The sequence below is a fragment of the Haplochromis burtoni genome, unplaced genomic scaffold (assembly GCF_018398535.1).
Source record: "Haplochromis burtoni strain Fernald_Lab_line unplaced genomic scaffold, NCSU_Asbu1 Contig_17, whole genome shotgun sequence".
In the NCBI taxonomy this organism is placed as follows: Eukaryota; Metazoa; Chordata; class Actinopteri; order Cichliformes; family Cichlidae; genus Haplochromis; species Haplochromis burtoni.
The window spans coordinates 4,122,302-4,134,175 of record NW_024582378.1 but is presented as its reverse complement, the minus strand read 5'-3'; the positions used below and the strand labels follow the sequence as shown (position 1 = coordinate 4,134,175).

Genomic DNA, 11,874 nt, shown 5'->3' with positions numbered 1-11,874 from the left:
TTTAATAGCCAGTCTTACTTTTTAGAAGGTGTCCAGCAGGCACATATAGTCACCAAGGTGATCAAAAGAAAGATGCCTCCAGTAGAAAGGATGATATAAAGGGAACTTCTTTCTGTTTAGAATGTACAAGATTACAATTAATGAACAACACAGGCACTAACAAAACAAAATGTGCAACTAGAGCGAATGGTATAACACACAGTATTCCTTCTCTTTATGCCCATGTGACACACATATACCTTCTGGGTCTGCTTTTCACTATTTTTGTACTAGTTTGTACAAGCCTTTCACATCACTATCACATTATCATTGATGAGCAATGTATATGTTGTCAACCCTGCTTAAACTTCATCTTTTAACAACAGTCAACTGTGGCCAACTGTGGTTCATGTAGTGTTTTTTTTATATTACTTTCCCGCTCCTCCAGAGATCTGAGTCATGAGATGTTACTTACTTACTGAGCTGTGTCTTTGACGACCTGCTCCATGCCTCATGTGTCTGCTGTGAATGGCAGATACGCAATGCATTATGCAGGTCTTTCAAAGACACCTTTCTTTGGCTTTCAAAAACCTCAGACTTTTCCTCCATCCCTACCAGAAGGCAGACATTTGTAATTTCTGAGAGAAATCTGTCAAAAGATTTAGGGAAAATTTAGCAATGTAGAAAAGCATCCTCTCTGATCAACTGAAGGAACTATTTTCTTTACTTTATGTAGACCTGCCGTGTTCTTACAGCTGCATAGTTATATAAGTTATGTCACCCTCAGGACAGCCTGAACCAGTCTTTCAAATGAGCTATTAAACTGTTAACGGAACAAAAACTAAACACCTGAAATTATACTACTGAATTTAATATATTAGGCAGTGCACTGCAATACTTAGTAGTCAAAATCACCACCTTTATTAAATTATGCAATTATTTACAGGCCTTGAGATGAAACTTGTTTTGAACTGAGGCTATAAAAATAAAACTGAATTCAACTGAAATCTGCTGCCCATGTCTCTGTGTCTACCATGATGTTTTTAACCGTTGTTGACATTGCAATAACTAACTAAGGCAGTGTTACTTACTGTATACAGTCAGTCTAATTGGCAGACTTGTCATATTTCCCACCGGATTCTCCACTGTGCAGCTGTAGACATCATCATCTGCCATCAACACCCGCTTGATGGTCAAAAGCTTCTGATCAGGAGAAAAGACGAACCTTGTCTCATTGGTCAGGAGTTTTCCGCCTTTGAACCACCTGTATGTAGTCCTGGTTCCATTGTCATGAGAGCAGTTGAGGACAACATTTTCGCTACGCTCCAGTAATGATGAAGACTCCATGTTGATATAAGGCCTGGATATAGGTTCTGGATACAAGAGACAGTAGATACAATAGTTCTGGATATGTTAGCAGATAAAAACAATAAACATGCTTCTGTCCTTTTTTGAAGTCGTGTCTTTCTTGTAGTCTTTACACATGCAAGAAACACTGAAGGAACTTTTGAAATAAATTATGCCAAGAATATTAGTTTTTTTTTTCTACAGGGTGGGCCATTTATATGGATACACCGTAATAAAATGGGAATGGCTGGTGATATTAAAGTCCTGTTTGTGGCACATTAGTATATGGAGGGGGCAAACTCCTCAAGATGGGTGGTGACCAGGGGGCCATTTAGAAGTCGGCCATCTTGGATACAACTTTTGTTTTTCATAGGAAGAGGGCCATGTGACACATCAAACTTATTGGTAATGTCACAAGAAAAACAATGGTGTGCTTAGTTTCAAGAAGTAAGTCTATTACTTATAATTTCTCAGGGAATAACTTCTATCATAACATCAGACAATATATTAATCTTCTCCTTTTGCATGGTCCCTTTAGGGGTCGCCACAGCCTCAAACTATCCCTTTTCCACTAAAGGCACAAATCTTCTTTGTGGTCTAAAGTTGCCTCCTGCCTGGTAACTTTAATATCCTTTGTGTAATATATCCACTATCCCTCATTTTGCACATGTTCAAACCACCTCAGCCTTGCCTCTTCAACTTTGTCTGCAAACTGCTCAACCTGAGCTGATGTGAATGTCTCTGCTGGCCACACCTATACTCACTATTATATATTTGTTTTACATACACAGATAAAAGGTTTGGTGTGCATTCATTTAGTTTGGTTGACCTCTCCATTCCTGTTATCTTCACCTTTTACTGTGAGATAAATTAAGTCTTTTATCAGTTTATATAAGTGTTTTCCAAAACCTGACTAGAACTATCCATCCCATCCATCCATCTTCATGCGCTTTATGCGAGGCCGGGTCGCGGGGGCAGCAGCCTAAGCAGAGAAGCCCAGACCTCCCTCTCCCCAGCCACCTCCTCCAGCTTATCCGGGGGAACACCAAGGCATTCCCAGGCCAGCCAAGAGATATAATCTCTCCAGCGTGTCCTGGGTCTGCCCCGGGGCCTCCTCCCGGTGGGACATGCCCGGAACACCTCACCCAGGAGGCACCCAGGAGGCATCCTTGTCAGATGCCCGAACCACCTCAGCTGGCTCCTTTCGATGTGGAGGAGCAGCGGCTCTACTCTGAGCCCCTCCCGGATGGCCGAACTTCTCACCCTATCTCTAAGGGAGAGGCCAGCCACCCTTCGGAGGAAGCTCATTTCTGCCGCTTGTATCCGCGATCTCGTTCTTTCGGTCACTACCCACAGCTCGTGGTCATAGGTGAGGGTAGGGACGTAGATCGACCGGTAAATTGAGAGCTTCGCTTTTACACTCAGCTCCCTCTTCACCACGACGGACCGGTGCAGCGTCTGCATTACTGCAGCTGCAGCCCCAATCCGTCTGTCGATCTCCGGCTCCCTTCTCCCATCACTCGCGAACAAGACCCCGAGATACTTGAACTCCTCCACTTGGGGCAGGAACTCATCCCCGACCCGGAGTGGGCACTCCACCCTTTTCCGGCTGAGAACCATGGCCTCAGATTTGGAGGTGCTGATCCTCATTCCCGCTGCTTCACACTCGGCTGCGAACCGTTCCAGTGCGAGCTGGAGGCCCTCACCCGATGAAGCCAACAGAACCACATCATGCAAAAATCAGAGATGAGATTCTGAGGCCTAAAAATTATGAACAGAACCGGAGACAAAGGGCAGCCCTGGCGGAGCCCATCACCCACCGGGAACGAGTCCGACTTATTGCCGGCAATGCGAACCAAGCTCTTGCAACGGTTGTATAGGGATCGAATGGCCCGTAGCAATGGGCCAGACACCCCATACTCCCGCAACACCTCCCACAGGACACCCCGAGGGACACGGTCGAATGCCTTCTCCAAGTCCACAAAACACATGTAGACTGGTTGGGCAAACTCCCATGCACCCTCAAGTATCCTTGAGAGGATAAAGAGCTGGTCCAGTGTTCCGCGACCAGGACGAAAACCGCATTGTTCCTCCTGTATCCGAGGTTCGACTAGCGGACGAACTCTCCTTTCCAGCACCCTGGCATAGACTTTCCCAGGGAGGCTGAGGAGTGTGATCCCCCTGTAGTTGGAACACACCCTCCGGTCCCCCTTCTTAAAGATGGGGACCACCACCCCGGTCTGCCAGTCAGGGGTACTGCCCCTGATCTCCACGCAACATTGTAGAGGCGTGTCAACCAAGACAGTCCTACAACGTCCAGAGCCTTCAGGAACTCGGGGCGGACCTCATCAACACCAGGGGCTCTGCCACCAAGAAGTTGTTTAACTGCCTCAGTGACCTCGCCTCTGGAACTATTTATTTATTTTGTTTATGCCAGTGGTTTGCACTCCATTTAAATTCAACAAGCAAAACAGCACTTGCTGCTCATGCCAGCTCAAACTATTGTGGAAAAAGTTTGAGCTGGCATGAGTGAATGAATAGTGGTATTGTAAAGCGCTATATAAATCCAATCCATTATTATTATTATTATTATTATTATTATTATTATTATTATTATTATTATGAGCATTTGCATGCTCATCTCAAATAATATCGATGAAAAAGTCTCAACAAAATGTCTCAGAGCCTAAAAAGTAAAGGAAAAATAAAGTTAAAGTTAATTATTGTTCCATAAAATTATGCTAATAAAAATTAGATGATTTACATCTGTGTGCCTGTCTGCTAACAGCCGACATATCAGTACAGCCAAATAATTCATGGAGTGACTTCATGAGATTCCCGGCATTCTTTCAGCCACCTACAACTTGAACAGTAGCCCAATCAGGCAAAGAGAAAAACATGTGAATGTGTAAGGACTTTAAAACTGTCCGGAAAGAATGCTGATTACAAAGCGTGAACAGTGCAGTACAGTTTAATAAAATCTTTTGCATTGTGGGATAAAATGTTTGCAGAAGCGCCTGAGTGTTTGAGTACGTCTGAAACACACAATGATTCAGAAACCTGAACTCAGAGCAAGACTAATGGTGTGCAATATGAACAAAGAGCCACAAATACTCATAGGCAGCATAGCAGGAGGAAAGAAAGATAAATATGAGTGTTAAATTATAGTTCAGCAGGTTTAGCTCCAAATTTTCATGCTGAACAGTTCACTAATGGCTTTTTTAGTCTAGGTAAGCGTTTTGAATCATCATCGTTTAAACTTATAGTTCAGACAATAAACACTTCTCTCTCTATATATTAAAACTGATAGTGTTGCATTCTGCAACAGCAGACAAGGGTTAATAAAATGTGCTTTTACACCTGAAAACATTACAGAATTGTACAAATGGACATGTCCTCCTACCATCCACAGTGAGTGTGATGCTGCCCTCTCCTGGAAAGGTATCATCTGTGATGGAGATCTCTACGTCATATGTTCCATCATCAGCAAATCTGAGGTTGTGGAGAAGCAGAGTCCCATTCCCAAATACCAGGATACGATCCCGGTACTCGGGCCTCAGCGTCCCAATGATGTCCGTTCCAATCGACTGGACAACCGTGACAGATTTTTCCCTTTTAAGTAGCCACTTGATAACTGGCAGGTCTAAGCTGAAACTATCATAGCGGACTGACAGAAGGGCCTCCCCTCCTAATTTACCTCTAATGAGAGTATTTGGGATAGTCATATTCACTGCCAACACTCCACCTGCACAGAAACAAAGAAGAAAGGTCCCTGAGAAGTTTCTTTTCCATTTTAAACAAATTCTAGTATCAGTTAACTTTTACAGAGTTTTAAGATGACTGGCTTTTTGGGGCGCCAGATTTTGGGGAACAATGTTTTTCCATCAAATATTTCTAATGCACTTTACAACAACTACACTGGCATGAAAAATAGCATCATGCAGCTCTACACCAATAACTGCAGAAAACAGTCATTGCTCTACACCAACACTCTCCACCATTAATTACAGGCGCCTACACCCAGATAATCAGAACTCAATCAGCAACTCTGAAAAAAGGTAAAACTTTTTCATCTTGAAAAATCTTTTTTTTACAATAATATTTTTTTTTCTACTGAGTATACTTAATAAACTGGTAACTGAATACAGAAATGTTGTGTAGGCTACTTTAAAATCATCCCACTCCACTATTTCATAGCCAATCTCAACAGATTTAAATTCTCTAAACACTTCAAAGACTGCAAGAGTTTCTTGTTAGTTTTAGGTCATCTTCTTAAGAGAACAAATTTTGAATGATTAGGTTTATCTGGGCAGCATTATCAGCAGTTTAAGTTAGTTGAACAACAACTAATCATGTAAAACAGATTATGTGACTGCGCTTGTTGCCACACCTCTGTAACTGGTCCTGTAGTTTCCTCTGTTGCAACTGCAAGCAGCGCAACCTGTAAATGGGCTCCCCCCAAATAAAGACTGGAGGTTGCATAACTGGTATGATATTCCAGTCAAAACTAGATGTGAGAATCTTTCTAATGTTTGATGCTTTTCAAATATTTCAGTGAAGGTTTTTGCTTCAACATGTAATTTTTAGACTTCTTTATTTATGCTATTCTTTTGTCTGCTTACTTCCCTTGGCTGCCCTTCTTTAGCTTGGTGGTTGAGATACTGTTGCCTCCTAACTTTTCCCAGTGAGTTATTTATATGACCCTGAATTCATATCTACAGCAATGTAAGGTTGACCTTACAACATAAAATACTACAAGACTGTTTTGTGATTTGGTTGTATAAGATTAAAATTCTATTTAAAGTTTAAGATTATTTTTGTGGCTACTTTACATTTGTACCATAAAAAGAAAGATTTTGTTTTTAGTGTTTTTGTACTTAAAATGTCTTTTTAAAATAGTTGAAGTTATTTTTCTGCTGCCGTGAGTTTCCTGAATGTTACTGATTAAAATAAAGATAATGAAGCTTTAAGTTGAAAATCTTAGAAATATGGTACCAGATTCTTGCTCTGGATGGCATTACCTTGTCCCCCAGTAACACTGTGAGGAACCTTCATAATTCATTTGACCATAATATGTCCTTCAATGCACATATTAAAAAAAAAAAATAAAAATGTAGGACTGCTTTGTTCCATTTGAGCAACATCTCTAAAATTAGAAACATCCTGTCTGTGTTGTACAGTTATTTCATTTTTAACCTTAATTTATATTTTATTCCTTCCTAGTTAAATTTACCCTTTTTAATTTTTCATATTTATTTCCTATCTTATTCATAGCCTTTCCTTTAGGTCACGAGCAGTTGTCCAAGTATTTCACTGCATATCGTACTGTGTACGTGACAAATAAAATTTGAATTTGAATTCTCAGAGTGATGCTGAAAAACTAGTTCAGTGCAGCATTTATTACTATCAGGATTTCCTAAAAACTCCCTGAAAAGCCTTCAGTTAATCTAAAATGCTGCAGCAAGAGCACTGACAGGATATTTCGCCTGTATTGGCTTCCCTTCAATGGCTTCCTGTTAAATCCAGAATTGAATTCAGAATCCTGCTCCTCACATACAAGGTCTTAAATAATCAGGCCCCATCTTATCTTAATGACCTTGTAGTACCATATCACCCCATTAGAGCACTTCGCTCTCACACTGCAGGCCTACTTGTTGTTCCTAGAGTATTTAAAAGTAGAATGGGAGGCAGAGCCTTCAGTTTTCAGGCCCCTCTTCTGTGGAAGTAGCTTCCAGTTTGGATTCGGGAGACAGACAGTATCTCTACTTTCAAGATTAGGCTTAAAACTTTCCTTTTTGCTAAAGCATATAGTTAGGGCTGGATCAAGTGACCCTGAATCCTCCCTTAGTTATGCTGCAAGTGTAGGCTGCTGGGGGATTCCCATGATGCATTGAGTTTTTCCTTTTCAGTCACCTTTTTCACTCACTATGTGTTAATAGACCTCTCTGCTGATATTAATCTCTGGCTCTGTCTTCCACAGCATGTCTTTTATCCTGTCTTCCTTCTCTCACCCCAACCGGTCGTAGCAGATGGCCGCCCCTCCCTGAGCCTGATTCTGCCAGAGGTTTCTTCCTGTTAAAAGGGAGATTTTCCTTCCAACTGTCGTCAAAGTGCTTGCTCATAGGGGGTCATATGATTGTTGGGTTTTTCTCTGTATGTATTATTGTAGGGTCTACCTCACAATATAAAGCGCCTTGAGGCGACTGTTGTTGTGATTTGGCGCTATATAAATAACATTGAATTGACCCTAATTTAACTAAAAAAATGATACTCTTGAGATAAGAAATGTTCTGAAGCAAATGCACAAACCTAGAAAAAGTAAGTAGAAAATTAACACACAAGAATAGCGAGGCTATGCATAATCTTAAAATATAAGTTTATATTATATCTATGAATCAGACTGAGTTATCTTAACTTTTTACACTCTATGCTGAAAAATGTAAATTCTGCAAACTATAAATATGTAATATTCATATAACCAGCAGTATTTAAAGAGGAAGTGTTGCAACTGGACAGTCCTGAAAGCCTAGTGACTTTTTTTAAGACATAAAAACCCTTAATACACCTTCCAGCTTGACAAAGTTGATAATGAATGTATTGTTTACAATTGGAAAGCTTCATTGATTTAAAAGTAACTACACACCCATCTGTTTTTGAATATTATACCTATCTGAATAGAATAAGGGCCCAACTAATCTACTGCCAATGAAGAATTTGTGCACAATTAAATAATTTATATAAATATATTATAATTTATCAGTATTTTAACTTTGGGAAGTGATACAGTGGTTAGATGAAGACCAAATACTTTATCATAGTGGGAAAGCGGGCACTGCACCCCGTCACTGTTGTATACTGGAAGCCTTTGCATGACAGATCTATATTACCATGGTGATGGCTTTTAGACTTTGGGATGGGCCAGCATGAACCAACAAAAGTGAGGATTGTTTGTTGAAATTTCCTTCTTGGCAGTTCATGAAAAGAGCAATGGGAGCAATCCAGACACCACGCTAGCTCTGCAGAAACAGAGCAGCTCAGTAACTCTGTTGCTAACCACAACAATGGCAGGACAGTGATGACACCCAACCACAGCTGAAAACACTGGCTCTAGTCTGTGAGCCCTTATTACTTAGAAGAATGGGCACAAAACACCCCCAGAACCTCATGTAATTAAATTTAAATATATATTCTCTGCAGCCGTACTTTTTGTAATACCATTGAAACGTTAAAATAGGCAAAATGTTGCAAAAATGATCAGAAACTAGTGATCATACCGTATTTCTCAATACTATATCTAATTAGATCAAAGTACGCAACCGTATCTGGAGCTGTTGTTGCCATTTCCATCCACGTCACAGCTGGCAATTATAAAAACTCCACCTGCCCCTATAATTCAGTTATTCTGAAAATCTTTCTGTTAATTTGCAAAATCTACTAGAAGCATCTGTTCATTTAATGACTTGGTGATGCAATAACATGAAAAATGACATTTAAAAAGAAGCAAATTTCAGTTTTCTAAAGATTTGCAAATTTCAGCAGTACATGTAGACAAATGTATCTGCTACACACCGTTTTATGCACAAATCCTAATAATCCAGTACATTAAGAATATATAGACTTGTACTAGGCAAGTATTTGCTCATCTGGAGAATAAGTTTGAAGCACCCATATAAAAGAAGGTAACATACCTGAATTGCAGAAACCAAAACACACAAGCAAAAAAATCTGGTAAATTATTTTGTTTTTCAATGGAGCACCCTTCTCTTCCTTCATCTTGGGTCTCAAGCTTTGTTTTCCTCCCAGACGAGCAGCATGATTTGTGCTTCTGGGTTGGACGGAGGACACAGTCATTCATTCAGGCTCTGCTGGAACTGAGTACATGTTGTTCACAAAAGCCACTGTAGAAAGAGGACAAAAGCGCGCGTGTGTGTGTGTGCGCGCGTGTATAGATGGGTCTACATTTTTATTGGGAAAAACTAAATTTCATATCAACAATGCTTCACTGTGGTGAGATTTCAGTGTTCATAAATTAACAAAATACAAACATTGAGATTAGGCATCCTGGACCAAACATTTATCATTGACAAAGCACCCAATGTGTAGCCTAGACAATTTTATCCATTGTAATCTGCTTCCATCTAAACTTTTAAAGACAATGCACATATAATCTACAATCATACTAACATACACTATTTTTAGACAGAAAGATACCAGTGGTTTAAAAGAGAAGTAAATAAATAAACAGAGGTGCTTTCTATTTTATGAGAAAATGCTGCATTGTGTAAAAACCCTGAAACTCCTTTTCCAGTCATAGTCACATTAGTCATGTGTTACAACCTGTGTGGGGGCCAGGACATGGCCACAAGAAGGCAACCACTTCTTGACCATGTCAACCACTGAGAAAACCCATAGTTGCATTTATTACTCAAAAATAAATAAATAAAAATTAAAAATCCTGAACAAATAAACTAGTTTTTCGGTTCAGTTCAGTGCAGCACCATCTGCTGGCTTGAGTGTTTAAGTTTTAGATAAAGGGTGATCCAGTGTCCATGTGTTTGATTGATATTCCTTGGTTTTGTATCAGTTGGTTGTTGTGTTTATGTTACTGTTCCGTCCCTATTGGACTGTGTTTTGGGGTTAAAAGAATATTTAGTTTAGGTTCTCTGAGTGGTTTACGTTAGGTTGTTTAGTTCCTTGCTGTTAGTGATCTTTTTTTTTTAACACCTCCCTCAGTGTCTACTCAGGTGTTGTGTTTTGTGAGTCTTGTCTCTGTTTCATTCCTCCAGTCCCAAGTGTTAAGCTTACATGTCTTGAGTTCAGCCTGTGTGTTTCCTGCCTTACTTTGATAATCCCTGTCCTTTGTCAGCATGTTCTGCTTTGCTTCCTTGATCTCGTTATGTGTAATTAGTGGTTTCTGTTTCTCACTCCCTCGTTACCACCTGTGTATTTAAGCCCTTTTCCCCCCCTCTGCTCGTTGCTGGTCCACCTGTGTATAATTCTTTGAGTCATCGTGTTCTAGCTGCAGGTTTGTTTAGCTAGCTTTCCCAATTTAGGTTTTTCCTAAGTTTCTGTCCTTGCCATTTCCACTTCTGTTTGAATTGTCACCATTTGAAAATAAAAGTTAACTCGCAGTAAAGCCAGTGCCAGCACTTGGATCCTTCTCTTGTAACTCCACACATCTGTTGCTGAAGCTGTGACAAAGGGTGGGTAATTGTATGATCATTAGTTTCATTGCTTTGTGTTTTCTTTCATTATCTTGTATTCTCTTTTTTTCCCCCCCTCATTGTGCTTTAACAGTTGCAATATAGCATACTGATTACATTGGTGGGCCCAAGGAGAAATCTTTTTACTTTTGCAGTGGCTTAAACCACTTAGAGTCACAATGTCATTATCTTTGAGCAGTTTAAGTTCACCTATTCACACCTTTGTGTTCTAATCATCTGTATAATGGCCATCTACATCAATTATTCATGTGTACGTTAAGCCTCCACTCAAAGCTGAGTCTTACACTCGAGAGTTTAAAAAAAAAAAAAAAAAGACATTAAAATGAAGATAATATTGAATATTAATTGTGATAAATGCCATCCATCCATTCGCTTCCGCTTATCCTTTTCAGGGTCGCGGGCCTGGAGCCTATCCCAGCTGTCATAGGGCGAAAGCGGGGTACACCCTGGACAGGTCGCCAGTCTGTCGCAGGGCTAACACATAGGGACAGACAACCATTCACACTAGTGACAATTTGGATTAATCAATTAACCTATCCCCACAAGCTGCATGTCTTTGGACGGTGGGAGGAAGCCGGAGTACCCGGAGAGAACCCACGCAAACACGGGGAGAACATGCAAACTCCACACAGAAAGACCCCGGCCTGATGGTAATTGAACTCAGGACCTTCTTGCTGTGACGGCAACAGTGCTAACCACCGTGCGCCCTTGTGATAAATGGAAAATTAAAGATTTTCCATTGTGATAAATGGAAAATCTTTAATATATTGTTTAAGAAGCTTGGAAAGAAAAGCGCCTGGACTTTAAGTTGCTCGAAGATGTTTCACCTCTCATCCGAGACTTTTGCAGTGGCTTAAAACCACTTAAAGTCACTCGTTAATATTGTAATATATTTGGAATAAAATGATGTAATACATAGTGGAAACTAAAATCAACCATTGGAATTTAAAAATTACCAATAGATAATTAAAAACCGTTATCACTACATAGAGCCTGAAGACATTACAATAGTCAGTCAGGCAACCTAAAAAGAGATTAAAAGAAACCAACCTGAAACTTTTAAATTCAATCAACAAGATCAAAAGGCATTGCATAAAAGCCTCACCCTGCTCCAATTCCCTGAAAAGGATTACGGTAAATGTGAACAGAGCCCTGTAATCACTCATGCTAATGAGCCACCTGACTAATCAGGTAGGCTGAGCAGTCGCTAGCAATGCAGACAATGGCTACAGGTCACTATAAATTCAGGGTCATCTGTAGTCTGCCTTTCTTTCAACAAACAGCACAATGGCAACACAGAACACATCAGTCAAGCTCTGCAAGG

The 11,874-nt window shown here is 40.2% G+C and overlaps 2 protein-coding genes across 2 annotated transcripts in view; one reads left to right on the top strand and one right to left on the bottom strand.

Moving 5' to 3' along the window:
- LOC102306356 (hepatocyte cell adhesion molecule) overlaps positions 1-9,243 on the bottom strand; it is a gene marked incomplete in the record, with an annotated part of 12,654 nt that extends 3,411 nt beyond the window's left edge. The window contains 4 exon segments of the mRNA XM_005916111.3: positions 19-112; positions 1,071-1,352; positions 4,730-5,071; positions 9,015-9,243. Of these exon segments, the coding sequence (XP_005916173.2) occupies positions 19-112; positions 1,071-1,352; positions 4,730-5,071; positions 9,015-9,177 (881 nt within the window).
- A 2,529-nt stretch (positions 9,244-11,772) lies between these two features.
- LOC106632572 (serine/threonine-protein kinase pim-2-like) overlaps positions 11,773-11,874 on the top strand; it is a 2,350-nt gene continuing 2,248 nt past the window's right edge. Inside the window, exon 1 of the mRNA XM_042218283.1 lies at positions 11,773-11,782. Within this exon, the coding sequence (XP_042074217.1) occupies positions 11,773-11,782 (10 nt within the window). The remainder of the gene's footprint in view (positions 11,783-11,874) is intronic.